A 25,894-nucleotide genomic window follows, 5' to 3' on the forward strand; every position below is an offset into this window, starting at 1 on the left:
CAAATCAATAAGATTATGACCAATCCTTTCAGCAGACACTAACATTATTTATGCCAGTTAAAGGAAGTATATGCAATGGACCTTCCGATAACATTAGGCAACAATATCTGTTTCACTCTTGGATGGCTGGTTTTCAAGCATGTGCTCAGTTTCTTCTCCAATTTCGTGTTTCAGTTCCATTATGTGATGGCAGACAAAGTGGAGAAGCAGTCCACTTTCTGCTACAAATAGAAAAGTCTTTTCATATTTACCATGTTGGTGACAGCAATATGAAGAACAGAGTTCAGAAATCAAAGGTCCAGTTACAGGTAGGTAGCCGTGTTGGTCTGCCATAGTCAAAACAAAATAAAAAATAAAAAAATTCATTCCAGTAGCGCCTTAGAGACCAACTAAGAACAAACTTAGTTGGTCTCTAAGGTGCTACTGGAAGGAATTTTTTTATTTTTAATTTTGTTCAGAAATCAAAGGTCAGCCTCTGTAGACAGAATTATTGTGACACCTCAAATGCACTCATTTGCACCAGTGCCCATGGTTCAACCTGTGACTGAGGGTATTTCCAGGCTCTTGCTAGTTTGGGGTAGGATTCCATCACATACTGGTAAACTCAGGTCATGCAATTATAACTGACTGCGAGGTCGTGCACAACAAACCTGCTTCCCCAAAATATCAGCCTTTTTGTGATAAGGGAAGTGAAATGTGGGGAGGACACTTGCTTGGAGGCAACTTCATCTAACTTCCCCACAAACAAATCGGCACAAATGCTCATTTAACAGCCAAGGTTGTCTAATGTCCCTGAAAACAAACTAGGACGAATGTTCAATAAACAAAACATTTAGTGATTCGTGTGGATGTGCAAATAAGTCCTCAGCCACATAAAAACCGATGTGTGCTTGGCTGCTTGTATTGTGAATTCCTACCACAGTGCAAAACACATTAGAATATCCAAGGCTCTCACTGGAACAGCACTTCCTTCCTTAGTGTTCTACTGAGTGCGTTCTTTAACTCTTTGTTCCTCATGCTGTAGATCAAGGGGTTCAGCACAGGAGTGACAAAGGTGTAGACCACAGACACCACTCGACCTTCCTCCGGCGAGTAGCTGGAGCTGGGACGCAGGTATATCAAACTGCCACAGCCATACTGCAGAAGAACGACCATTAAATGGGAGGAGCAGGTGGAGAAAGCCCGCTGCCTACCTGAGGCAGAGCGGATGCGCAAGATGGCTGCCACAATGAAGGCATAGGAGACACAAACTAGGAGGAAAGGGGCAGTCAGTATTACGGCACTGATAATAAAGAGGGCAGTCTGGTAGATATGGGTGTCGCTGCATGCGAGCTTCAGGACAGCAGGGAAGTCGCAGAAGAAATGGTCAATCTCCTCATTGCCACAGAACGGAAGGCGCAATATCAGGATGGAGAGCTGAATGCCAAACACGCAGCTCATGCCTAGCGTCCCAGCTACAAGACTTGCACACACCCTCCAGTTCATTATGGTAGTGTAGCGCAGTGGGTGGCAGATTGCCACATAGCGATCGTACGCCATAACAGATAGCAGGATGCAGTCGCCACCTCCCAAGAAGATAAAGAAGAACATCTGCGTGCCACATCCTGCCAAAGAGATGGAGACTTTTTGCGCAGAGAGGAGGTTGGCCAGGGTGAGTGGGGCAATGACGCAGGAGTAAGCAATCTCCAGGGCTGCCAGGTTAGCCAAGAAGAAATACATGGGGGTGTGGAGGGAGCGCTCTGTACGAACAATGAACACAACCACAGAGTTTCCCAAAAGGCTGAGTAGGTACAAGACCAGAAAAGTCCAGAAAAGCAACAGCTGCATCTCTGGGATCGTTGAGAAGGGGTGGAAGTAGAAATGTGTCAGGCTAGTGTGGTTTTCACTCTCCATAGGAATTGGTACATATGACCTGGCACGAGATAAAAAGAGAGACCAATGATGGAGAAAGTGATATCACCACCAAGATGTCAACAGGCCACATCAATTTCTAAACATGTACAATAAACCAAGCAGCCACTGGAGGGCAGACTCCCCACTTTTTGCAAATAAAGATCTCTGTTGTCTTGCAAGACAACAGCTGTCTTAGAATCATGGAGTCACAGAGTTGTAGAGTTGGAAGGGACGTCAAGAGTCATCTAGTCCCACTACCTGCAATGCAGGGATCTCAACTAAAGAATCCAGGACAAATTACCATCCAATCTCTGCTTAAAGACCACCTTCTGACAGAATCCATTCTACTGTTGAAGAGCTCTTACCACCAGAAAGTTCTTCTTGATGTTTCATCAGAATCTCTTTTCTCGTAACTTGAAACCATTGGTTTGGGTCCTAGTCTCTGGAGCAGGAGAAAACAAGCTTGCTCCATCTTCCATGTGACAGCCCTTTAGATATTTGAAGATAGCTATTATATCTCCTCTCAGTCTCCTCTTTTCCAGGCTAAGCATTCCCAGTTCCCTCAACCATTCCTCATAAGATTTGGTTTCCAGGCTTTTGATCATCTTGGTTGCCCTCCTCTGCACACATTGCAGCTTGTCAATATCCTCTTTTCTGGCTTGTGTGAAATTGTACAGCACAGGCGTAATCTAGAAGGCATTTCAGTTCATGCTTCTGCAAATAATGAGTAAGTTTAAAATTCAGGAGTGTAAAGCATTTCACATGCTGCAAGCATATCCTTTGGCAATTCTTTCATAGACCACTGTAGTTTCACTTTTCCTGCTCCTTCTGCTATCAGTTAAAGTTCCCTGAACTACCTTCACTTAATCTTTTACGAAACCCACCTCTCCCTATGCTGTTGCTTTGTTACGGTAAATTTATTTGTGGACTTTCTGTAGAAGGAAGTTCCATTGAAATCAATGGAATTTCCAGAGAAATGTGTTTAGAATCGGATGCTTAGATTGCAAGCTGTGTCACTTGTATTTTGTATTCCTTCCAGTACAAAATTAGATAAACAATAAATAGCCATTATACTGGCACTGTACATTGTTCTTGCTTTACTGAGCTAGGGATTGCAAAACAATTGCATGTCAGAGTTCCTGTGGTTTTACTCCATTAAACTTAAATGGACACTCCATCCAAAAGTACTCAAATCCTATTTTGTTTTTATTGAATGGAAACAGTTGTGACAAGTGGGATCCATCACAAAATGTTGCAGTGTAGAGTGGTCCTGCTCATGTTTCCAGCCAGCCAGCAATGCTGTCTTCTAGGATAATGTGTTCCAGTCCCACCCTGGTTTTCTGTTTGCCACCCACAACAATCAGCATTCTGTGTCTACCAGTATTCACTGGACTGTTGGGGAAGTTTCTCTCCTTAGTTCCCCTCTGCAAAATCTTGTGACGGGTAGGTAGCCGTGTTGGTCTGCCATAGTCAAAACAAAATAAAATAGAAAAATTCCTTTCAGTAGCACCTTAGAGACCAACTAAGTTTGTTCTGGGTATGAGCTTTCATGTGAATGCACATGCACACGAAAGCTCATATGAAGAACAAAATCTTGTGGTCCCCCTTCCCTTTCTTTCTCTGTTTTTGTTTTTATTTGGATTACTTTCTTTTATCTTATTGTATTACGAAACAGCTTTAATCAAATCTTATTTTTAAAATAAAAATCTTGCTGTCCCCACAAGGTTACTGATACCTCCTTCTTCTTGTGTGGAGATGGTGTCATTTTGGAAATGTAAGCACCATCTCTCATGCCTGAGCATCAGGAAAAGAAGGATTGACTAACTTTTGCTGAATCATGCCCGCTAGTGTTATATATTTTTCTTATGCTTTTTAGATGTTCTTTATGTGTTTTGATGTTTTTAATTGTTTCTATTTTTAATACTACTGTCTTACTGCTTTTATGTTTGCTGCTATTGTTTAAGCTATTGTTAGTATGACAATGTAGAATTTGCCACACCATCCTCTGCTACTCACTATTTTGGAGTACAGGTGGTGAGTATCCATGCATTTTTCAGTTTAATGGCCAAGAAAACTACATTTCCACTGGAAGGTGGAAGCCTCCCTCTTTGCAAAATAACATTTGGATGTCACCTTAAAACACAGCAGTTGTCTTTTTAGTGCTGGGGTAGCCAACATGGTGCCCTTCAGATGCTGTTGCCCTTCATCACTGGCCATGCTGGCTGGGACAGATGGGAGCTGGAGTCCCACAACATCTAGAGAGCATTGTGTTGTCTATTCCTGTTCTAGTGCCTGTGGAATTGTATGCTATGGCACAGCCATAGTCTAGAAACACTTTCCACATCACCTGCAAATAGGAATGTCAAATGTAAAATAACTGAGCATTATTTATCATTTCAGTGTTGGCTTCATTAGGAGGCAATGGAAGTGATACAAAGAGATGGCAAAAGCAACTTCCATTTAGGCTTAAACCTCTTGCTACACAAATGGGAACCGCAACATTTCTGTAGAAGGAAATGTTCCAGACTATTTCCCATTCAGAACCTCGTACCACTCCTAGGAAAGCATTTGCCTGGAACAATGCTCAACGTTGTGGTCATTATTCTTGCTCACAACTAAGTCAATGTCCGCAGCCAACACATTGTCTAAACAATTGCAAGCAGTACCATTCTGGCCCTGATTTACTTCAATTGTATGCCCAACTGTTTTTATTGTGAGAAGGGTAGAACATTTTTTACTGGCTGGCTGGCTGGCTGGGATAATCTTACTAACCTGTTGTCCGAGCTGATATTGGATGCCTCTGCCCTTTCCACAAGAGAGCTCTAGCTCTGAGGGCTTTATAAACCTTGCAAGATCCTTAGAGGAGCAAGGTACTCCCAATCCCCCAGTGATGCATCAAAGTCCCCATAAAAGTAAATCACACAGAAGCAGCCAACAAGAGTAGAGGTCCCTGCTCTCTGAGGACAAAGGGCAGCAGACAGGGAGGGAGACAAGGAGTCAACTCACTGCTCCATTAGAGGGGAGGACATTCAATACCAACTGCTCTCTCAGCATGCAAAAATACTTCTGTGTGGCCATCTCCACCAACCAAGGAGACTTTCTGCCACGTTTGCCCCAGTGTAGCTCAGGTTTTTCACCACTTGTGCTCTAGCCATTTTCTCTCCTGTCCCAAGGCAGGTGTAAACCAGAAGATCAGTAACAAGGAGGCGAAGAGTGTTAGGGCCATGAGAGCATGGATTTTGATAGCCTGTGTTGGGGATCTAGCCTAGCGAACTACAGGTATACAGAGCTGTGTGTGCTCAGGCCTTAGTCTGCATCTATGCTGGAATCGTTTTTAGATGTTTTAATTATTTTGTGATTTATGCGGTTGCCACCCTGAGCTCCTTAGAGAGGAAGTGTGAGATGTAAATTTAAATAAAAATAATTTCATCTCACACCACGATCGCAAGTTACTAAGAATATAAATGGTGTCTCATATTCTTAGTGCATGTACTTGTAGGTATTTTGATATATAATGGTACTTGTAGGTATTTTGATATATAATTGGTACTTGTAGGTATTTTGATATATAATGGCTTTAGAAGTACCGTACTTTTCTGTGTATAAGACAAGGGTTATACACAGATAGTGCGTTGTGGGGGACGTGTGATAGGTTGCAGCCCATTTCTCATTCGGGTTAGTGATTTTCTGACACCCCCCTAAAAAAGCTCAACAAGCCTGGGCCATCTTCCCCCATTTTCTTAAATCTGAGTCCCGCAAAATTCAAGTCTTATACATGGAGGCATGTTATACACAGAAAAGTACGGTAGTTTTTTAATATATGCAACAGTTTTAACAGTTTTTATTTGTGTGTTTAAAATATTTTTTAAAATATGCGTCAGGATGCCTCATGGGAATTGATTCATGTATAAATAAATACAGTAATAAGCAAGATAGCAATGGGATGACTTCACTAGCAGCATTGGGAATAATGGTGTGAATTTGAGTTGATGTGGAGGGAGGAAGTGAAGATGTGAATGAGGAACTGACGCAGAGCACATACACAAGCTACACATTTTTTCAGGCCTACATTTTTGCTTTTGAAAAAGTAAATTAGATCTATAGGCCAGTTATAAAGACATTTTGTCCATTGGTTCCCCTCCCCCCACAAAACCCTCTTCATTTTCCTTGTCCAATGGTTCTAGTGCATATCCAGGGGCTCTGGTGCTATACACATGGATCATTCTCTGACACAAACATGATTTATTTTTTTAAATGCACACCCCATCATTCACTGCAGGACCTAGACCAGGTTACGGCAAGCAATACATAAAAAAAACCCCATGAAAATATCACATCACATTGGTAATTAATAGGAATGGCACTATAAAGTCCAATAGGTAATTCACCCTGACATTTTGCTCAAAACTGGAACTGCCGGCAGGGCCTCCACAGCAGATCTGAAGCAGAATGTTGTCTGCCCATTAGAAACACACAGCACTTTCAGCCACAGCTTAAGTGTAAATCTGTACAAGTGAGTTTGCTTTCATGTTTTGTTTAAATCTGCATATATAGGACCTTGTTTGCGCCTTACTAGGTATGACCCTCAGCCTCACTCACCCAAGGACCGTTTGTATATCAGTGCTAGTCCTATGGTAGGGCAGGGAAGCTTGTGAACCTCTGGTCATTGATGGATGACCCCTCCCATCCTTCAACCCTAACCATTGGCAATGCTTGATGGGTTTGTTGGTTGTTCGAGTCCAAGAGCACTACAGCTTAGCTGCCTCTGTTCTACGGGATCATGTTCTATGAAGCTAAAGCCTGCTAGTGTCATCTTGGGTGGGCAGATACGGGGGAAAGCACTTCAACAGGAGTGCAGTGGAGGTACATCTAAATGGACCGACAATGATGTTTCTGGTTCATCCACATGTCATCACCACCACTGCTGCCTTATCCATGAATATGTCTAATTGCATTAAAATTGTTGCTCATATCACATCTTGTGTAGGTATAATAGTGTGCAGTGTGAAGTACTCCATGTCTGTCCTGAAAGTGCACCCCACATTCCCAAAAATCACCAGAGAATTTTGTGTTACTATAACCTTGTGTGTTGTATATTAGAACACTTATCAACAATCTTTGTGATCTTCTTGTTTTTATACTCTGGAATGTCACACAGAAAGTGTAATTCATTGTCCCGTTCCGCTCAGAGGTCAAAACAACAACAACAACAACAACAACATCATAGACTCTCTTTGGGTACATGCCTGTATGTGCATTTATTAACAAAAAACAGAATCATCAGTCCAATTCATCAGTTGAAGTTGTCTCCAGATGAATACGAGGTCCAAAATCCCCATGCCAGTCCCATCAGGCATTTCGGGCTAGTCTGGTTTGAGGTTAATGTCTGCCTCATTTGCTACGCTCCTTTGCTGACATCTTTCCAGCCTCTTCTTGAGGTATTTTGCTTCTGTTACCTCACAATATCTTGTATTAGTTCTCTCTGTGGCTGGAAACTTGTCCAGGTTCTCCTCCCCATCAAAACAGAACTCAGTGTCACTAGTGTAGCTGTTGTTCTGCTTGCTTTCAATCAGGCATTTGTTTCATTTCCTTCAGGAATACCCATACTGAATTCAGGACAATTGGCCACACAATGCACTGGTGCAACTTCTGCTACAGGCAAAGAACATTCCTTTTGAGGCATAGTTGCAGCTTAGACAGGGCGCCTGCCTATGCATCCTTCCATCACTGACCTGTGGTTTCAGTTCCACCATACCATTATGACACATGGCAGTAGACGGTGTAACCATTCCCTGGTTGTGATTCAACGCTCTCATTTCTTCTGTGGCAGCACAGCTCTTTTTAAGGCTCTGATCAGTGCATCCTTTAACTCTTTGTTCCTCATACTATAGATCAAGGGGTTCAGCACAGGAGTGACAAAGGTGTAGACCACAGACACCGCCCGGCCTTCCTCTGGTGAGTAGCTGGAGCTTGGGCGAAGGTATATCAAACTGCCACAGCCGTACTGCAGAAGGACAACCATTAAATGGGAGGAGCAGGTGGAGAAAGCCCTTTGCCTGCCTGCGGCAGAGCTGATCCGCAAGACGGCAGCCACAATGAAGGCATAGGAGATACAGATTAGGAGGAAAGGGATGGTGATGACAGTAATGCTGACAATAAAAAAGGCAGTTTGGTGGAAATGGGTATCGCCACATGCCAGTTTCATGACAACAGGGAAATCACAGAAAAAATTATTGATTTCCTTATTGGCACAGAAAGGCAAAGTCAATAACAAGATAGAAAACTGAATGCCAAAGAAGCAACTCATGGCCAAGGTCCCAACAACAATTTTCACACACACTCTCCAATTCATGATGACAGTGTAGCTGAGTGGGTGACAGATTGCCACATAGCGGTCATATGCCATGATTGCGATCAGGACACAGTCAGAGCTTCCCAGGACGGTAAAGAAGAACATTTGGGTCCCACAGCCAGCCAAGGTGATGGAGACCTTTCTCACAGAAGCAACGTGGGCCAGAGTGAGGGGTGCAATGGTACAAGAATAAGCGATCTCCAGACATGCCAGGTTAGCCAAGAAATAATACATCGGGGTATGAAGAGAATGTGTGGTGTAGATGATGAGAACAATGGTAGCATTCCCAAACAGGCTGAGCAAGTAGAGAATCAGAAAAGCCCAGAAAATCAGCTGCCTCATGCCTGGGTGTGTTGTGAATGGATGGAAATGGAACTGTATGATTCCAGTTTGGTTTTCAGTCTCCATATAAACCTGCTTTGCTATGGGTTAAGAGGAGAGAGGACAACATTACTGAGAAGCCAGCATTGGGCAACCAGGAAATTAAGTAACATAAATAAATTGAATTGCAGCAAACAGAGAAGATGTTGCAAACTTGGCTGATAGTGAATGTGCAATTGACCAACATATTCTTTAATACTGAAGTTCAGACTTCTGTAGGCAGCTATTAACAAGAGTAGGTTGTTCACTGAAGTGTCTACATCCATTAAAACTGAGCGACTACTACACTGCCTATAAATGGCTAGGTTGATATTGAAATGTTTTACCATTTTTTATGTGCTGTAAGCCACCCAGAGTGGCTGGGGAAACCCAGCCAGATGGGCAGGATTTAAATAATAAAACAATAAAGCTCAACAAAAAAAGCTCAACAACTCTGGGCAATCTCCCCCCCATTTTCCTAATTTGGAGTCCCCCAAAATAGGGGGCATCTTATACACGAGGACGTATTATACATGGAAAAGTACAGTATATTATGCTTTATGTCAGCGGTTAGGGTGTTCTTTATGCAATTCCTGCATTCTGGATAAGGTAAGGTTTTTGTTTCTGATTTCTGGCACATGATTGTCTGTCTCCATTTTCCCCCCTAAAGAAGCTTGAAGCTTACCTGTATTTTTTACTCCGTCTCCCTAACTCTCACTGTGTGGTTTTTGTGTGTGTTTAGCATATCAGTACAGTACATATTTTATTTTATTTGTTTTGTTTGTACTCTCTTGGAGGGACAGTCATTTATTAGTGCATTTTAAAAAACATCTATCTACCTTCCTACACTGGTACAGTCAAGAAAACTTGCTAAATGAAATAACATTTTCTCATCTCTCTTCTTCTGATGGCTTAACATACCAGCAGCAACCTTCACATGAATATTTCTTTCCTACTGTTGCTGTTAAATTCAAAATTATTCCTTCCTTCCCTTATTTCCTTTGTAAAACATTCTCATTGGGGCCAACACATGAAGCCATTTTAGCATATCTATGCTTCCATGTGTGTGTCTTTCTTACCTGTATTGACATCAACAGCTGCAATCTTTTCTTCACATCTCCCGGCATTCAAGACTTTTTAACCTATCTTCTATAGCCCCTTGGGAGTGAACTGCTGATGCAGCCTCTCACCACAGCTCCTATCAGCAAGAAATCACAAAGGTTTAGTGAACATTCAGCCTGATTTTCTTGCACAAACATTGGGAAGTTAGACATTATTTACTGCTTATTGAGAATTAATTCTGATTGGTTTGCAGAGAGGTTATATGACCTTGCATCAGGTGTCATCCCATACTTTCCTTTGCATTTTCCTGATGCTTTCCCTATTGCCACACACACACACACAAAGGTTGGGGAGGGGGAGATGAACCAGCTTTATTGCACAGACTTTGACTGAGCTGCCTATATTTGCCAGTATATGATTGAATCCCACTGAATATAGCAACAGTCTGAAAGCACTGTGGATGATGCAGAATATTTTTCTAAGCTCATGGATGCATTGAGAGCAGTGCTTGGAATGAACTAGTTGAGCTCTATGAAGTTTACTGAACTTGTTCAAAAATCTCTGAACTACAGATGAAAGTAGATCCCATAATTGGTAGGTGGATTAAGGTGGATTCAGTTAATTTGGGGGTTCAACTCCAAATGAGTTCTAGTTCATCTTCCTGTCTATTCCTTCCCATTCCCCCAGTAAGAGGCCCAGACTCCTAGCTTTCATTAAAAGAAGTCCATCAGACATCTACAAAGGAAGTTAGAAAGCAAACTGTGGAGGCAATGTCCAAAGTCGTATTAAGTGGATACAGAGGTGCTGCTGTTGCTAAGGACGCTTAGTCATTTAACCATGTTTGCTAAGCAACCAGAATAAAGGAATGTGTGGTATTTCCTGTATCTTCTCTGCTGAAGACTCACTGTTTTCCAACAGGAGCAGCTTGCAGCAGAAAGCACAAATAAAACAAAGGAACAAAGCAAATGATGTTTTGTTGGCACAATTTAAGCAGAATAAGCCATTTCTAGTATGGAAATACAATTATGTGGCAAGGTTCATCTGTTGACATTCTCTCTATTAGGCATCTTGTGTGTGGTCCCTGATTACCCTGTAGGTCAGTCCAGGAGCTTCTAACGTTCTGAATGCTGAAGGTTTTTGTTCTTTTGCAGAAGACGAACACTTTATGGACTAAAAAGTTGGTTTGAATGAATGTGAGCAGAACTAGCTTGTCTTATAAAAGGATGAACTTGAACTGAAATGAACTTTCCAAGCACTGGTTAAAAGTTTACTGAGGGTTTGGATTTGTTGCACACATAGGCCACCTGTGAATCCAGCAGTTATATTTGTTGCATTTTTTCATTGTTTGGTTACTGGTTGCTGTTGGTGCTCTTTCCTGAAGACAAAACAGCTCTTAATTATCCAGTAATAACTTCTACATCTCCTCTTCCCCTGCATCACCTTCATTCTTGATTGGCCAAGAGCAATCCATCCTTTTAAATCAATTTCTGCCTTCATTGTCCCCATCTTTGAAGAAGTTTCTGAATTTTAATACAGTTAAAATATGCAAAAAGGAAATGTATTGTTCCATGTTAATGAATGAAAAGAATCTTTTTATAAAATGTATGACACTGCAAAGTGGTCTTCAAATAGCATTAATGATCCATAGAGCATAGCTGTCAACCCTCCCTGCTGTTTCCCAATGCTATAATAAGGGAATTTCCCGCAAAAAAGGGAAAGGTTGACAGCTATGCCTTAGAGGCTAAGAGAAATAAATAACAAGAAAGGGGCAGGATATGTGTTGAGAAACTTTGGAGCACTAGGTTCATATGTGGGCCAGAAATAAGAACCTTTATGAGAAAAATCTTGTTATTCTCAGTTCAGTGCAGATCAGTACTGAGAGCAGTAGTGCAAGAGGTGACCCTGGAGTGTGCAAGGTAGAGTTTCGCTGATGAGTAGATTGTCCACCTGGCATGTCTATGGGTGGAAAAAGAAAAGCAGCAGCAAGAGTCAGCAAGGGACAGCAATCATTGATGAGTTCAGTGCTGCAGTGGAGAAAGATAAAACCAAGTGAAAATTAAGATTTTGGGTGGTGGAATTTCTGCATAGCCTGAGCAAATTTGGTGGCAGTTTTGGAAGTGGAGTTAAGTTCGGGGACAATAGCAGCAGTGGGGGAGCAAATCAGCTGGCCATAAGGGCAAGAGTTACATGTCCCACAGGCTACAAGTGGGTCACTTATGAGCTAGATGGACTAATGGCATGACTTGGTATGTGTTATATATGTATTTTCCTTATGAGGAAAATGACTTTCCAATGCTACTCAGTCTGAGCTTTCAACCTAGGTGTTCCATATGCAAGCCAACCATTTTCTCCATTGAACTATACTTCGATATGGAGTTGAGTCTGAAAGTGGCAGTGTAAATATTTGCTTATACCAGAATTGTCCTTGGAGAATTGAAACTTTATAAACTTACAGCCAGTTCTCTGAGGGTGAACATGCCTTGAGAATTGAAGCATATATGTGCAAGACTCTTGGCCCAGATCAACAATTGCCTCCTCTTAAGGGACAACTTTATCTTTAGGGAACCAAGTAACTTTCTCTGATGCATGAACTTGTAAAGGTCCTAAAGCATCTTTCATGGCCGTCAGAGAATTGTGTTAATTTGTGCATGTCTCATAAGAGATCTCTTTGTTTTAACAAGCCTCTAAGGCATTCTGTCTTGAAATTATTTGTCTGAACAGAGGGCGGGTGTGTGTGTGTGTGCAGAGAGAGAACTTTTGCCTCCTTAACAACTTTCCTCACCATTTTATCCATAAATCCCAATAGGATGTTACTTATTTATATTTAAGAAAGTTCTACAGAACTTCCCAAAATAAGAGAAAGCGTCTCAAGGTCCTAAGAGAGGGACAATTTCAAGGTTATTTCTCATCCTTAAAGAAAACAGTAGCTGTTGCAGCGTTTGTTAGCTTCACTTTCCCTAGAGATGTAATATATTAGAATTTGAAAGAACTAATTACCGTCTTATAATCGAGGAAGAGGGACATTATGATGGATAAATATCAGTCACCCCCCTCAAAAAGCATTCCCCCAAACAAAGGTTGGTGTCCAATGCACAGGGCCAGCAACCCATTTTCCAAAAATAATCCAGCAGAAACCTGTTCTTTTGTGAAGATTGGCAATTATTATTATTGCATAGAAGAATATTTTATATCACCTTAAAAGTAAATGCTTTACTTGCACCATTTCTCCTTCCAGTGTTTCAACCACCATCTGAAGCACATGCACCACAGTATGAAAGCAGCTTGAGACTTGCTGCTCTCTGATCCTCTTTACGCTTAATGATCACTATATGCGATTCAGGTAGGCCATAGCATAGTGGCAGAGGCAGAGCACATACTTAGCATGCAGACAGGTTTGGTCCCTCTCTGGCTTCTGTAGCTGGGAAGGATCCCTGTTTCAAATGCTGGAGAGCCATTCCCAGCCCTTTTCAGGCTGAGGGCAGCATTTGGTGCTGGAGAAACTGTTGCAGGTGCGGTCAGAAGAAGAAAAAGTGGTCAGGTTCAGATAAAAGCAGGACAAGGATTGAAGCAGCTTTCAAAATTACCTCCCAACCCACTTTGAACTTCCCCTTTGATATACACAGTAGTATTAGAGGCAGCTTTAAGATAGACATTAAGCCCCAGGCTCCCAAATAGTATGGAGATGAATGAATGAATGAATGAATGAATGAATGAATAGTCTTTATTATGGTCAGAGATGATACAGAAAGAGATGTTCCCCGAAAACCCTTGCAATTATTTCAAAATTTACTCCTTTCATTTGCACTCACCTTCCATCCTCCACCCAGCTTCCATTTTATTGGCTTCCTTTCAGATGCTCCTCCTTCTTACATTTATTATTTTCCTTTGCATTTGTCATCTTCTCTCACCTTCTTACATTTTTCCCTCTTTGCTACACAGAGTTTTCACTGCATGGTGTGACAGGGTATTACCATGTTCAGATATTCTCCCTCCAAGCCCCCAACCCAACACCTGGCCCATCACAAAATATTGGTAGCCACTGAAGAGGAGCTGCCACTTTGAGGAGTTGGGAAAGTTCATTTCAGTTCAAGTTCATCCTTTTATAAGACAAGTTGGTTCTGCTCATGTTCATTCAAACAAACTTTTTAGTTCATAAAGTGTTCGTCTTCTGCAAAAGAACAAAAACCTTCAGCATTCAGAAAGTTAGAAGCTCCTGGACTGACCTACAGGGTAATCAGGGACCACACACAAGATGCCTAATAGAGAGAATGTCAACAGATGAACCTTGCCACATAATTGTATTTCCATACTAGAAATGGCTTATTCTGCTTAAATTGTGCCAACGAAACATCATTTGCTTTGTTCCTTTGCTTTATTTGTGCTTTCTGCTACAAGCTGCTCCTGTTGGAAAACAGTGAGTCTCTTCAGCAGAGAAGATACAGGAAATGCCACACATTCCTTTATTCTGGTTGCTTAGCAAATGTGGTTAAATAACTAAGCGTCCTTAGCAACAGCAGCACCTCTGTATCCACTTAATAAGACTTTGGACATTGCCTCCACAGTTTGCTTTCTAACTTCCTTTGTAGATGTCTGATGGAGTTTTTTTTTAATGAAAGCTAGGAGTCTGGGCCTCTTGCTGGGGGAAGGGGAGGGAATAGACAGGAAGATGAACTAGAACTCATTTGGAGTTGAACCCCCAAATTACCAGTAACTGAATCCACCTTAATTCACCTGCCAATTATGGGATCTACTTTCATCTGTAGTTCAGAGATTTTTGAACTAGTTCAGTAATCACCTGCCAATCAGAATGAATTCTCAATAGTCAATAATGTCTAACCTCCCAATTTTTGTGCAAGAAAATCAGGCTGACTGTTCAACAAACCTTTGTGATTTCTTGCTGATAGGAGCTGTGTTGAGAGGCTGTATCAGCAGTTCACTCCCAAGGGGCTATAGAAGATAGGTTAAAAAGTCTTGAATGCCGGGAGATGTGAAGAAAAGATTGCAGCTGCTGATGTCAATACAGGTAAGAAAGACACACACATGGAAGCGTAGATATGCTAAAATGGCTTCATGTGTTAGCCCCAATGAGAATGTTTTACAAAAGAAATAAGGGAAGGAAGGAATAATTTTGAATTTAACAGCAACATTAGGAAAGAAATATTCATGTCCAGGTTGCTGCTCGTATGTAAAGCCAACAGAAGAAGAGAGGTGAGAAAAAGATATTTCATTTAGCAAGTTTTCTTGATAGAACCAGGGTAGGAAGGTAGTTAGATGTTTTTAAAATGACTATCCCTCCAAGAGAGTATAAACAAAACAAATAAAGTATGTACTGATATGCCAAACACACACAAACACCACACATTGAGAGTTAGGGAGAGGGGGTAAAAAATAAGCTTCTGGGTTCTTTAGAAAACATTTCTGCGTGTCATATCCACAAATATATGCAATTTTATGTATGCTTCTACCAATGTGCACATTATTGTACACTTTTTGGGGTTGGAGAAATGCATCACAAAACTGGGAGAAGTGCAAATTTCAAATGATAGATGTGTTTCACTTTGTGTATCATTTTGGGAAGAGTGGATTACGTAGGTTTGTGTTAAATTGTGAACTGAACCAGTTGTTGTTGTTTATTGAATGTATATACCACCACCCTATACCTAGAGGTCTCAGGGTGGTTCACAGAAAAGATCACAACATATATAATCAGAATAACCTAGATTGTTTCCCTCCCAGATTGACTTCCATTCCCTTCTAGGTACAAAACACATCTCTTTTCAGCCCCCAATACAGTCCCAAATTTTGGAACACTTTGCAATAAGCAGTTTTAAAATGTCACCACATAATAGGATAATATATTGTTTGTTTTATCACTTTCCTATGTAATTCATTAGGAAGAAATCTCCTTTTGAGTCTATTAAGAGCCAAACTGCAGCTTTGGATTGCTACCATTGGCTTCCCTAAAGCTACTTCATAGGTTATTCCTTGCTATGCCATACTTCCTACTACTTTCTTGTCAATCCCTTAACACAAAAGGTTCAGCGGGAGAGGTAGGAGTTGTTGAGCAAGAGCTCCAAACCGACTTCTATTGCACAACCTGAATTTGTTGATACGTTGCTGAAACCTGCTTGCAAAATAGTGATAGAGGCCATAGTGTAGGACTACAGCTCCAGTGCATTAACATTGTCTAGTGTCTGTAGAAGATAGAGCCAGAGATGGCTAATGGTATAGAAAAGTAATAATAATTTCATTATTTAAATCCTGCCCATCTGGCTGGGTTTCCCCAGCCACTCTGGGTGGCTTACAGCACATAAAAAATGGTAAAACATTTCAATATCAACCTAGCCATATATAGGCAGTGTAGTAGTCGCTCAGTTTTAATGGATGTAGACACTTCAGTGAACAACCTACTCTTGTTAATAGCTGCCTACAGAAGTCTGAACTTCAGTATTAAAGAATATGTTGGTCAATTGCACCTTCACTATCAGCCAAGTTTGCAACATCTTCTCTGTTTGTTGCAATTCAATTTATTTATGTTACTCAATTTCCTGGTTGCCCAATGCTGGCTTCTCAGTAATGTTGTCCTCTCTCCTCTTAACCCATAGCAAAGCTGATGTGCAGGTTAATATGGAGACTGAAAACCAAACTGGAATCATACAGTTCCACTTCCATCCATTCACAACACACCCAGGCATGAGGCAGCTGATTTTCTGGACTTTTCTGATTCTCTACATGCTCAGCCTGTTTGGGAATGCTACCATTGTTCTCATCATCTACACCACACATTCCCTTCATACCCCGATGTATTATTTCTTGGCTAACCTGGCATGTCTGGAAATCGCTTATTCTTGTACCATTGCACCCCTCACTCTGGCCCACGTTGCTTCTGTGAGAAAGGTCTCCATCACCTTGGCTGGCTGTGGGACCCAAATGTTCTTCTTTACCTTCCTGGGAAGCTCTGACTGTGTCCTGCTAGCAATCATGGCATATGACCGCTATGTGGCAATCTGTCACCCACTCAGCTACACTGTCATCATGAACTGGAGAGTGTGTGTGAAAATTGTTGTTGGGACCTTGGCCATGAGTTGCTTCTTTGGCATTCAGCTTTCTATCTTGATACTGACTTTGCCTTTCTGTGCAAATAAGGAAATCAATAATTTTTTCTGTGATTTCCCTGTTGTCATGAAACTGGCATGTGGCGATACCCATTTTCACCAAACTGCCCTTTTTATTACCAGTGTTACCATCATCACCATCCCTTTCCTCCTAATCTGTATCTCCTATGCCTTCATTGTGGCTGCTGTCTTGCGGATCAGCTCTGCCGCGGGCAGGCAAAGGGCTTTCTCCACCTGTTCCTCCCATTTAATGGTCGTTCTTCTGCAGTTTGGCTGTGGCAGTTTGATATACCTGCGTCCCAGCTCCAGCTACTCGCCGGAGGAAGGCCGGGCGGTGTCTGTGGTCTACACCTTTGTCACTCCTGTGCTGAACCCCTTGATCTATAGTATGAGGAACAAAGAGTTAAAGGATGCACTGATCAGAGCCTTAAAAAGAGCTGTGCTGCCACAGAAGAAATGACAGTGTTGAATCGCAGCCAGGGAATGGTTACACCGTCTACTGCCATGTGTCATAATGGTATGGTGGAACTGAAACCACAGGTCAGTGATGGAAGGATGCATAGGTAGGCGCCCTGTCTAAGCTGCAACTATGCCTCAAAAGGAATGTTCTTTGCCTGTAGCAGAAGTTGCTCCAGTGCATTGTGTGGCCAATGGTCCTGAATTCAGTATGGGTATTCCTGAAGGAAATGAAACAAATGCCTGATTGAAAGCAAGCAGAACAACAGCTACACTAGTGACACTGAGTTCTGTTTTGATGGGGAGGAGAACCTGGACACGTTTCCAGCCACAGAGAGAACTAATACAAGATATTGTGAGGTAACAGAAAGAAAATACTTCAAGAAGAGGCTGGAAAGATGTCAGCAAAGGAGCGTAGCAAATGAGGCAGACAATAACCTCAAACCAGACTAGCCCAAAATGCCTGATGGGACTGGCATGGGGATTTTGGACCTCGTATACATCTGGAGACAACTTCAACTGATGAATTGGACTGCTGATTATGATTATGGAGGACTGCCTGCTGGAAGCCTGAGGCCCCTGCATTTTCTCTGTCCACCTGGCTTGGGGTGGGGCCTGACAGGCTTCACAGGGACTTTGGCTGCTGCTCAGCAGAGAGGGCTCCTCTTTTAAATGGTTTTTATTTTTTATCTGTGGCCTTTTAAATGGTTGGCTTTTATTTTTTCGTGCAACACCGTGAAGGCAGCCAGGCTGAATAGTTGCTGGGGTTGGGGAAGGTGGAGGCAGCCCGGAAGCTGCATTTGAGAGCCCCTGCATCACCTGAAGGCAGGTGCTTCTGAGCTAAGGTGCCCGATCTGCTCCTACTTGCGTGCAAGCAGGAGTGGAGGTGGAGATCTCTCATCACGAAGCCTCCACTCCACTTCTGAGAGACCCCTGCCTCCACTCCTGTTGCTTGCACAGGAGCCCTCCTCTCCTTCTCCTCCTCCTCCTCCACCACCCCACCCCCACCCCCAGCACAGAAGCTACAGCCCTGCTGATGCGATGGCTTCGGCTTCGCCACCACTGCTCTAGACTAAGATTTTTTTAATGTATGTATAAATAAACTGAAATATTGGGAAGCAGTCTAATTCTGTGAGAGGGCCAGCAACCCATTAGTGACCTAGTCATCCACACGCTTGGGCTGCTGTGTGGTTTTACTGTGGTGTTTTAATTATTTGATTTGTTTATTGAGAAGTTTTCATTCTTTTCCACAAGTCAGAAGTACATTAGCACAAATGAGCAAAATTTAGCAGGCATAATTCTAAACCATGATTCTATAACCAAGCTTCTCCCAAAAGTACTATCACTCTCTAAACCTTTGTTTCCATAGCCATATTCACAACAATGCTGTTTCTAGAAAAACAATTTCTTAAAATTATTCAAATAATTCAGTTGTAAAATAAGCCCTAGTGTCCCAAAATTTCTCATCACATACCCTGCCCCCTTATTTCTCTTGGCCTCTATGGATCCTTAATACTATTTGAAGAATATGTATCATATAATATAAATGGGAAGTTAAACATGATACTCTCTTCTCTTTCCCCCCTGGATCACATATTGCTCCAGTCTTGTGGGACTATTTTCTCTGAGGGCACCTCTATATACGGCACCTGGTTTTCTGCAGCTTCTTCTTTGTATTGCCCTGCCTGAGATGTATGAGTTCTATATGTGATGTGGTCTCTTTCATGCAAAATTTTATGACTCCTGAAAATCCACAGAAAATATGGAATCTATCAGGTTCAGAATACACAACAAAACAAGGGAAGGGTTATTTCTATGGTTTCATTATTCTAAAAAAATCCAATTATAATCCAGCAGAAACCTGATCTTTTCTCAAGGTTGGCATTTATTATTATTGCATAGAATAATATTTCATAGCACCTTAAAATTAAGTGCTTTTACTTCCATCATTAGGGACGTGGGTGGTGCTGTGAGTTAAACCACAGAGCCTAGGGCTTGTTGATCAGAAGGTCGGCAGTTCGAATCCCCACGATGGGGTGAGCTCCCGTTGCTCGGTCCCTGCTGCTGCCAACCTAGCAGTTCGAAAGCATGTCAAAGTGCAAGTAGATAAATAGGTACCTCTCCGGCGCGAAGGTAAACGGCGTTTCTGTGCGCTGCTCTGGTTCGCCAGAAGCGGCTTAGTCATGCTGGCCACATGACCCAGAAGCTGTACGCTGGCTCCCTCGGCCAATAAAGCAAGATGAGTGCCTCAACCCCAGAGTTGTCCACGACTAGACCTAATGATCAGGGGTCCCTTTACCTTTACTTCCATCATTTCTCCTTTCAGTGTTTCAACCACCATCTGAAGCACATGCAGCACAGTATGAAAGCAGCTTGAGACTTGCTGCTCTCTGATCTTTAAAGTTTTGGCCTTCTTTACTCTTAATGATCGCTATAGGGAATGAGAGAAAGGAGCAGAAATTTTTTCTTTCCTAAAGTGTAGGAGTCTGGCTTTGTATGAGAATGTGAACTCTCTTGTGACTGCTATTAGACAGGGATGGAGGGAAGTTTGAAGTACTTGATGATAAGTAAGCCCCTAGCTATTGGTATACTCACATGACGTCTCTGAGTGGTGAGAAGTTCTGGGAGATGCAGTGTTCACCTGGGTTTAGATGCCTTTGGTAATAATTCACAAGAGAATTATGGCATGACATTTATTATATACATACATATACATACAGAATCTTAGACGAGAGGCAGATTATTGTTTATTCACACACAGACAAAAATACAGAAATAAGTAAATACAGAATAAGTAAATAAAATAAGTAAATACCAAAAATAATTATATATATGTTACATTTTACAATAAAGCAAAAAGGTTGTAAGAATGAATATTATGCTGGAATTTGTTGTTCCAGAATGAAAAAGAGACTCCCCTTCTACAAATCTATATGATAGTTTTCTATTTGTTGCTATGAAACATAAATGTAGTCATTGTTTATATCCCAGATTTTCTCAAACCAGTGAGATACTAAAAGAGCTGTGGTCCCACCCCACCCCCAACCTTCTAGCAATACATATTTTTGCTGCAGAAAAGTTTGCTGCCACTTCTAAATATTCCTCTAGAGCTATGTTTTTCAAATATCCCAGTAAGAGAAATTTGAGATCATGTGATAATTTCCAAGCAATTATTAAATTCCGTAATTGCATGCCCCCTTAAACTGAATTATTGGACAGTCTGCTTGGAGGCAGTTACATCTCTAGCATTTTTGGGCTTCTAAATAAATTTGATTAAATGTGTGTGGAACCCCACACAGACAGTATTCTATTCTCTTGTTAATTGTACTGGTTTAATTGGTTTATATTTGACTTCCTTGCATAACATTTTATTTTGAAATGCTTGAAGTATTTTTTGTTAACTTTGCTGCATTAGATATTCATTCTGTAGTTGACCTCTCTTGTAATGTTTTATTTTGAAATCTTTAAGATAATGTCTTAGCTTCCTGTTAATCATGTTGCTTTGAATGTATATTTTATACGTGGCTTTCATTGATAATCTTTTATTCTGGATTGTTCTGTCTGATATTTTAATGTGTTATAAACCACTTATTTTCTTGAAAATATAAAGCAATATAGAAATGAAAGGAATGATGATGATGATGATAACAGTAGAATTACACCGAGTTCCTCTCTCTTGTTACAATCTCACATGACATCCTCCACCTATAGGTATTACCATGGGGCGAGATGCTGCATGGGGGTCGTACGTTAGCTACCTCTGCTGCTATCAGCCTGTTGCTATCACCCCTATGGTCAAACTTTAATGAAGACTGCTAGCTGTCAAACCTTTTGGGGGGAGAACACACTTCTTCGAAAGGCTCTCCTCAGTGCCTCTTTCAGTTCCTTGTTTCTCATGCTATAGATCAGAGGGTTCAGTAGGGGAGTGACAAAGGTGTAGACCACAGACACCACTCGGCCCTCCTGTGGTGAGTAGCTGGAGTTGGGCCGTAAGTATATGAAACTGCAACAGCCGTACTGTAAGAGGACAACCATCAAGTGGGAGGAGCATGTGGAGAAGGCTTTTTGCTGGCCTTCGGCAGAACGGATTTGCAAAATGGCCACTGCAATGAAGCTATATGAGATACAGATTAGAAGGAAGGGTATGGTGAGGACTACAACACTAACTATGAAGATAACAGCTTGGTGGATGTGGGTGTCACTACAAGCCAACTGCAGAATGACTGGGATGTCACAAAAGAAGTGGTTGATTTCATTTTGGCCACAGAATGGCAAACGGAAAATAAGGGTGGTCAGCTGTAGAGACAACAGAAAGCCCAGCAGCCAGGATGCCGCTACGAGGGAAGTACATACTGTTTTGTTCATGATGAGCATGTAGCGCAGTGGATGGCAAATTGCCACGTATCTATCGTATGCCATGATGGCCAGCAGAACACAGTCAGCTCCTCCAAGGAAGACAAAGAAGAACATTTGTGTTCCACAGCCACTTAAGGAAATGGTGGCACTTTTCCTGGACAAAAGGTTGGCCAAAGCCAGTGGAGCAATGGCAGAAGAGTAGCAGATCTCCAGAGCTGCCAGGTTGCCCAAGAAAAAATACATGGGGTTATGGAGAGAGTGGTCGACATGGACAATAAGCACGACAGCAGCATTCCCACAGAGGCTGAGGACGTAGAGGAGCAGAAAAAGAAGGAAAATGACCAGCTGTGTCTCAAGCAAGGTTGAGAAGGGACGGAAATAGAATTCAGTTTGGTTTTCATATCCCATGAAGATAGTAAAGAGCACCTGAAGGGAAAATAAAGATTTGAGTCAATGAGTTACCTTAGCCCAGCAGTGAGGATATGCTCATCCTGAGACCTGGCTTCCTAAAATAAAGTGTCTACACCAACTCTTTTCAGTTCTTAAACGTAAAGGTAAAAGTACCCCTAACCATAAGGTCCAGTTGTGGACGACTCTGGGCTTTTGGCGCTCATCTCGCTCTATAGGCCAAGGGAGCTGGTGTTTGTCTGCAGACAGCTTCTGGGTCATGTGGCCAGCATGACTAAGCTGCTTCTGGTGAACCAGAGCAGTGAACAGAAACACCGTTTACCTTCCTGCTGGAGCGGTACCTATTTATCTACTTGCACTTTGACGTGCTTTCGAACTGCTAGGTGGGCAGGAGCTGGGACCGAGCAACGGGAGCTCACCCCGTCATGGTGATTCAAACCACGACCTTCTGATCGGCAAGCCCTAGGCTCTGTGGTTTAGACCACAGCGCCACCCGCTTCTTTTCAGTTCTTCGTAAAAGGTTAAATAGAACATTCAGATGGGGAGCATTCCTTCAGCAATCTATTTTATTTTTCCTCAGAGGACTGGACTTCCTGTACTGGTATAATGTATACATTGAAATTGCTTCTATTTTTGGATACATTATTCAAATATAAGTATGCTTGGTTAATGTTTTGCACATTATTGTCCAAAAGATTCATTTGCTCTTGTCAATTAAATGTAAAAATAGAATTTTACTTAAGTGCGCATATCATGGCCGATTTCGAGATACACATTCAACTTGAACCAAAACAAATGATATGTGTAATAATGATTGGGAGACAGTGACATGAGCTACTTACACTTGCATGGTTCTTGGCATCAGCCTTTCATTATTATTTTGCCATTCTAAGTTAGAAGGGGAATTGCAATTGACTTTACGTGCTATCTAGCGTGTTGTGCTTCTTTGTGTGCTTCCTGCTATGTTTCATCCACAGCACTGAAGGCAGCATGCCATGTGCCAAACTGGACTCTTTTGGCACTTGTGAAATTTACACTTTCAATTGGAAGCTCTGCTCTATCAATAGATGTGAGTATTAGTACTCCAAGCTAAATTTATGCATTTGAATTTAAACCTGTTACTTTTTATCCTTCTCTGAGGAGTACAGTATGATTGTTTATCCCACTATAACTGCACAGACAAACAAACATACAAAGGTAACCATTCAGGTTCTAGCATTCGTGCTAGGATGAAAAATTTAGGCAAAATGCCCAATTAATGGATAAAGGCTGATAGGCATTTTACATGTAGACCAATTGACCAAGTTGAATGGGAAATGTGTACTGGGTTGGAGCCTTAGCTCAAGTAATTTTGAGGCACATTAGATGTGACAGCAAAGCTCCAATGTACTCTAAGAAAATATCTCCAGACTATTCTGATAAGGGTATCTAGTGCTCATCTAAGCTGGAATGGGTTTCCCCCAACTCTGATAATGTGGCAGTTCCAATGGAGTATGCATCTGATGGTAGGGGAAGTAGATTACACTTTAAAAAATAAAATAAAGTAGCCAAACCTATTCAGAAAAGCACTGGATGTGAAATCCACATGGATTCATTTGTCATATTTAGGATATTTTGAGGGTCTTATTCAATCAAAACACTGAAAGTCAATGGGCTGGAACGGATGACTGAAAGCATCTGCTACATTGAATGTGTTTAGGGTTAAATCAGGGGTAGGCAACCTAAGGCCCGTGGGCCGGATGTGGCCCAATCCTTTTCTATATCCGGCCCACGGATGGTCCGGGAATCAGCGTGTTTTTACATGAGTAGAATGTGTCCTTTTATTTAAAATGCAACTCTGGGTTATTTGTGGGTCCTGCCTGGTGTTTTTACATGAGTACAATGTGTGCTTTTATTTAAAATGCATCTCTGGGTTATTCGTGGGGCATAGGAATTAGTTAATTCCCCCCCCCCCAAAACAAATATAGTCCGGCCCACCACATGGTCTGAGAGACGGTGGACCGGCCCACGACTGAAAAAGGTTTCTGACCTCTGGGTTAAATCATGGTTCACAAGGAAAAGAAATTAAAAAAAACAAATTGCACTTAGCTGAACAATGAACAAGTATCTGCTTTTCCATTTATTCAGAACAATCCCAACAGTATTTTGGCTATGATCTGGAAAAATCTGAAGTTTCTTCTCCCTTTTCTTTTTCACTGCACAGAGTCTGGTTTTGTACACACCATACATTTCAACCCCATTCCCCATGTGCCAGAAAAGAAGAATCACTGGAACTATACATTTTACCCATCACAGGGGTACAATTCCCAGCACCCTTAAACTGCAGTCCCTAGGATGGTGGGGAACATGCTATAAATGCCCTTTACATGTATGATGTCTATGCAACCTATGCATTTTGATTCTAGAGTCTGGAATCTCATACACTGAGGATGAAAAAAAAGGAGAATGCACGCTGAATAGAAAACATGTTGAATAGAGAATGAAAGGCTTATGAAGCAGGCAAGTGAACAGAATCCACATCCACAGAAATGACTTACTTGGATACTCCTGGTGCTGGACTGCCAAGGGAAATCTAGAGGCATGTGCAGTTGCTCTTCAACCAGAAAGGGAAATGCGAGTGGTGGTGATGGACCACGAATAGTGGCAAAGATAACAAATGCTCCTTTCATAACGAATAGTGCAAAGTTCACAACCAGGGAATGAAGGGCTAAGAGAGCAGCCCTTTGGCACATCCATCTTGTTTCCTGGTTCTGAAGATCCTCCTTTAGAAAGCATGCAAAGACCCTTAAGGGAGCAAGTGTGAGGAAAGATTTTTTTTTCCTGAAGTGCAGGCATTAGGCTTTATATGAGAGCTTGAACTCTCTTGTGGCTGCTCTTACACAGGAATGGAAAGAAGTGTGAAGTACTTGATGATAAAAAAGTAAGACTCTAACTATTGGTATACCTACATGACTTCTTTGAGTGGTGAGAAGTTCTGGGAGATGCAGTGTTCACCTGGGTTTAGATGCCTTTGGAAATAATTCACAGGAGAATTATAGTGCTTCATGACATTTCAGTTTATTTATTTAATATATACATACACACAGAATCTCAGACTAGAGGCAATAATGGTTTATTCATACACACACACACACACACACACACACACACACACACACACAATATTACAAACATAAGTAAATACAGAATAAGTAAATAAAATACCGGTAAGTAAATACCCAAAATAATTACATATATGATACATTTTACAATAAAGCAAAAAGTTTGTAAGGATTAATATTATGCTGGAATATATTATTCCAGAATGAAAAAAGACTACCCTTCTACAAATCTATGTGATAGTTCTTTGTTACTATGAAACATAAATGTAGTCATTGTTTATATATCCCAGATTTTCTCAAACCAGTGAGATACTAAAAGAGCTGTGGTCCCACCCCACCCCCAACCTTCTAGCAATACATATTTCAGATGCAGAAAAGTTTAGTGACACTTCTAAATATTCCTCTAGAGCTATTTTTTCAAATATCCTAGTAAGAGGCATTTGAGATCATGTGATAATGAATTTCCAAGCAATTATTAAATTCCGTAATTGCATGCCCCCTTAAACTGAATTATTGGACAGTCTGCTTGGAGGCAGTTACATCTCTAGCATTTTTTGAGCTTCTAAATAAATTTGATTAAATGTGTGTGGAACCCCACACAGACAGTATTAGTATAGTTATGTAAGAAGATATACAAATATCTCTCTCACCATTTAGCATAAGGTGTAGGGTTCAAAAAATGATATAGCCATTTGGCAAACACAGTCTCAGCTTCCACAGCCACCACCTGTCATGAACCACCATGGACAGGATTGGCAGAAACTGCAGCAGATACGTTCTATGCTTATGAT

At 41.5% G+C, this 25,894-nt stretch overlaps 4 protein-coding genes across 4 annotated transcripts; 1 reads left to right on the forward strand and 3 right to left on the reverse strand.

The window, feature by feature from the left end:
- Positions 1-939: 939 nt before the first annotated feature.
- LOC117060957 (olfactory receptor 10V1-like) lies at positions 940-1,893 on the reverse strand. The gene has a single exon (XM_033173584.1). The coding sequence runs from the start codon at positions 1,891-1,893 to the stop codon at positions 952-954; it is 942 nt and encodes a 313-aa protein (XP_033029475.1). The 3' UTR covers positions 940-951.
- Positions 1,894-7,705: 5,812 nt separating this feature from the next.
- LOC117060965 (olfactory receptor 10V1-like) lies at positions 7,706-8,653 on the reverse strand. The gene has a single exon (XM_033173596.1). It carries the CDS (start codon positions 8,651-8,653, stop codon positions 7,706-7,708), a length of 948 nt encoding a protein of 315 aa, XP_033029487.1.
- Positions 8,654-16,294: 7,641 nt separating this feature from the next.
- On the forward strand, positions 16,295-17,242 carry LOC117060975 (olfactory receptor 10V1-like). The gene has a single exon (XM_033173608.1). It carries the CDS (start codon positions 16,295-16,297, stop codon positions 17,240-17,242), a length of 948 nt encoding a protein of 315 aa, XP_033029499.1.
- Positions 17,243-21,060: 3,818 nt separating this feature from the next.
- Positions 21,061-24,576, reverse strand: LOC117041796 (olfactory receptor 10V1-like). Its single transcript, XM_033141033.1, has 2 exons — positions 24,540-24,576; positions 21,061-22,020 (listed from the first exon to the last, which is right to left on the reverse strand). Exon 2 carries the CDS (start codon positions 22,000-22,002, stop codon positions 21,061-21,063), a length of 942 nt encoding a protein of 313 aa, XP_032996924.1. The 5' UTR covers positions 22,003-22,020; positions 24,540-24,576.
- Between the last annotated feature and the right edge of the window lie 1,318 nt (positions 24,577-25,894).

Source organism: Lacerta agilis, chromosome 1 (genome assembly GCF_009819535.1).
Source record: "Lacerta agilis isolate rLacAgi1 chromosome 1, rLacAgi1.pri, whole genome shotgun sequence".
NCBI lineage: Eukaryota > Metazoa > Chordata > Lepidosauria > Squamata > Lacertidae > Lacerta > Lacerta agilis.

Coding starts and splice junctions, on each gene's coding strand:
- LOC117060965 (XM_033173596.1), bottom strand. CDS start 8,653: ATGGAGACTGAAAACCAAACTGGAATCATACAGTTCCATTTCCATCCA.
- LOC117060975 (XM_033173608.1), top strand. CDS start 16,295: ATGGAGACTGAAAACCAAACTGGAATCATACAGTTCCACTTCCATCCA.
- LOC117041796 (XM_033141033.1), bottom strand. CDS start 22,002: ATGGGATATGAAAACCAAACTGAATTCTATTTCCGTCCCTTCTCAACC.
- LOC117060957 (XM_033173584.1), bottom strand. CDS start 1,893: ATGGAGAGTGAAAACCACACTAGCCTGACACATTTCTACTTCCACCCC.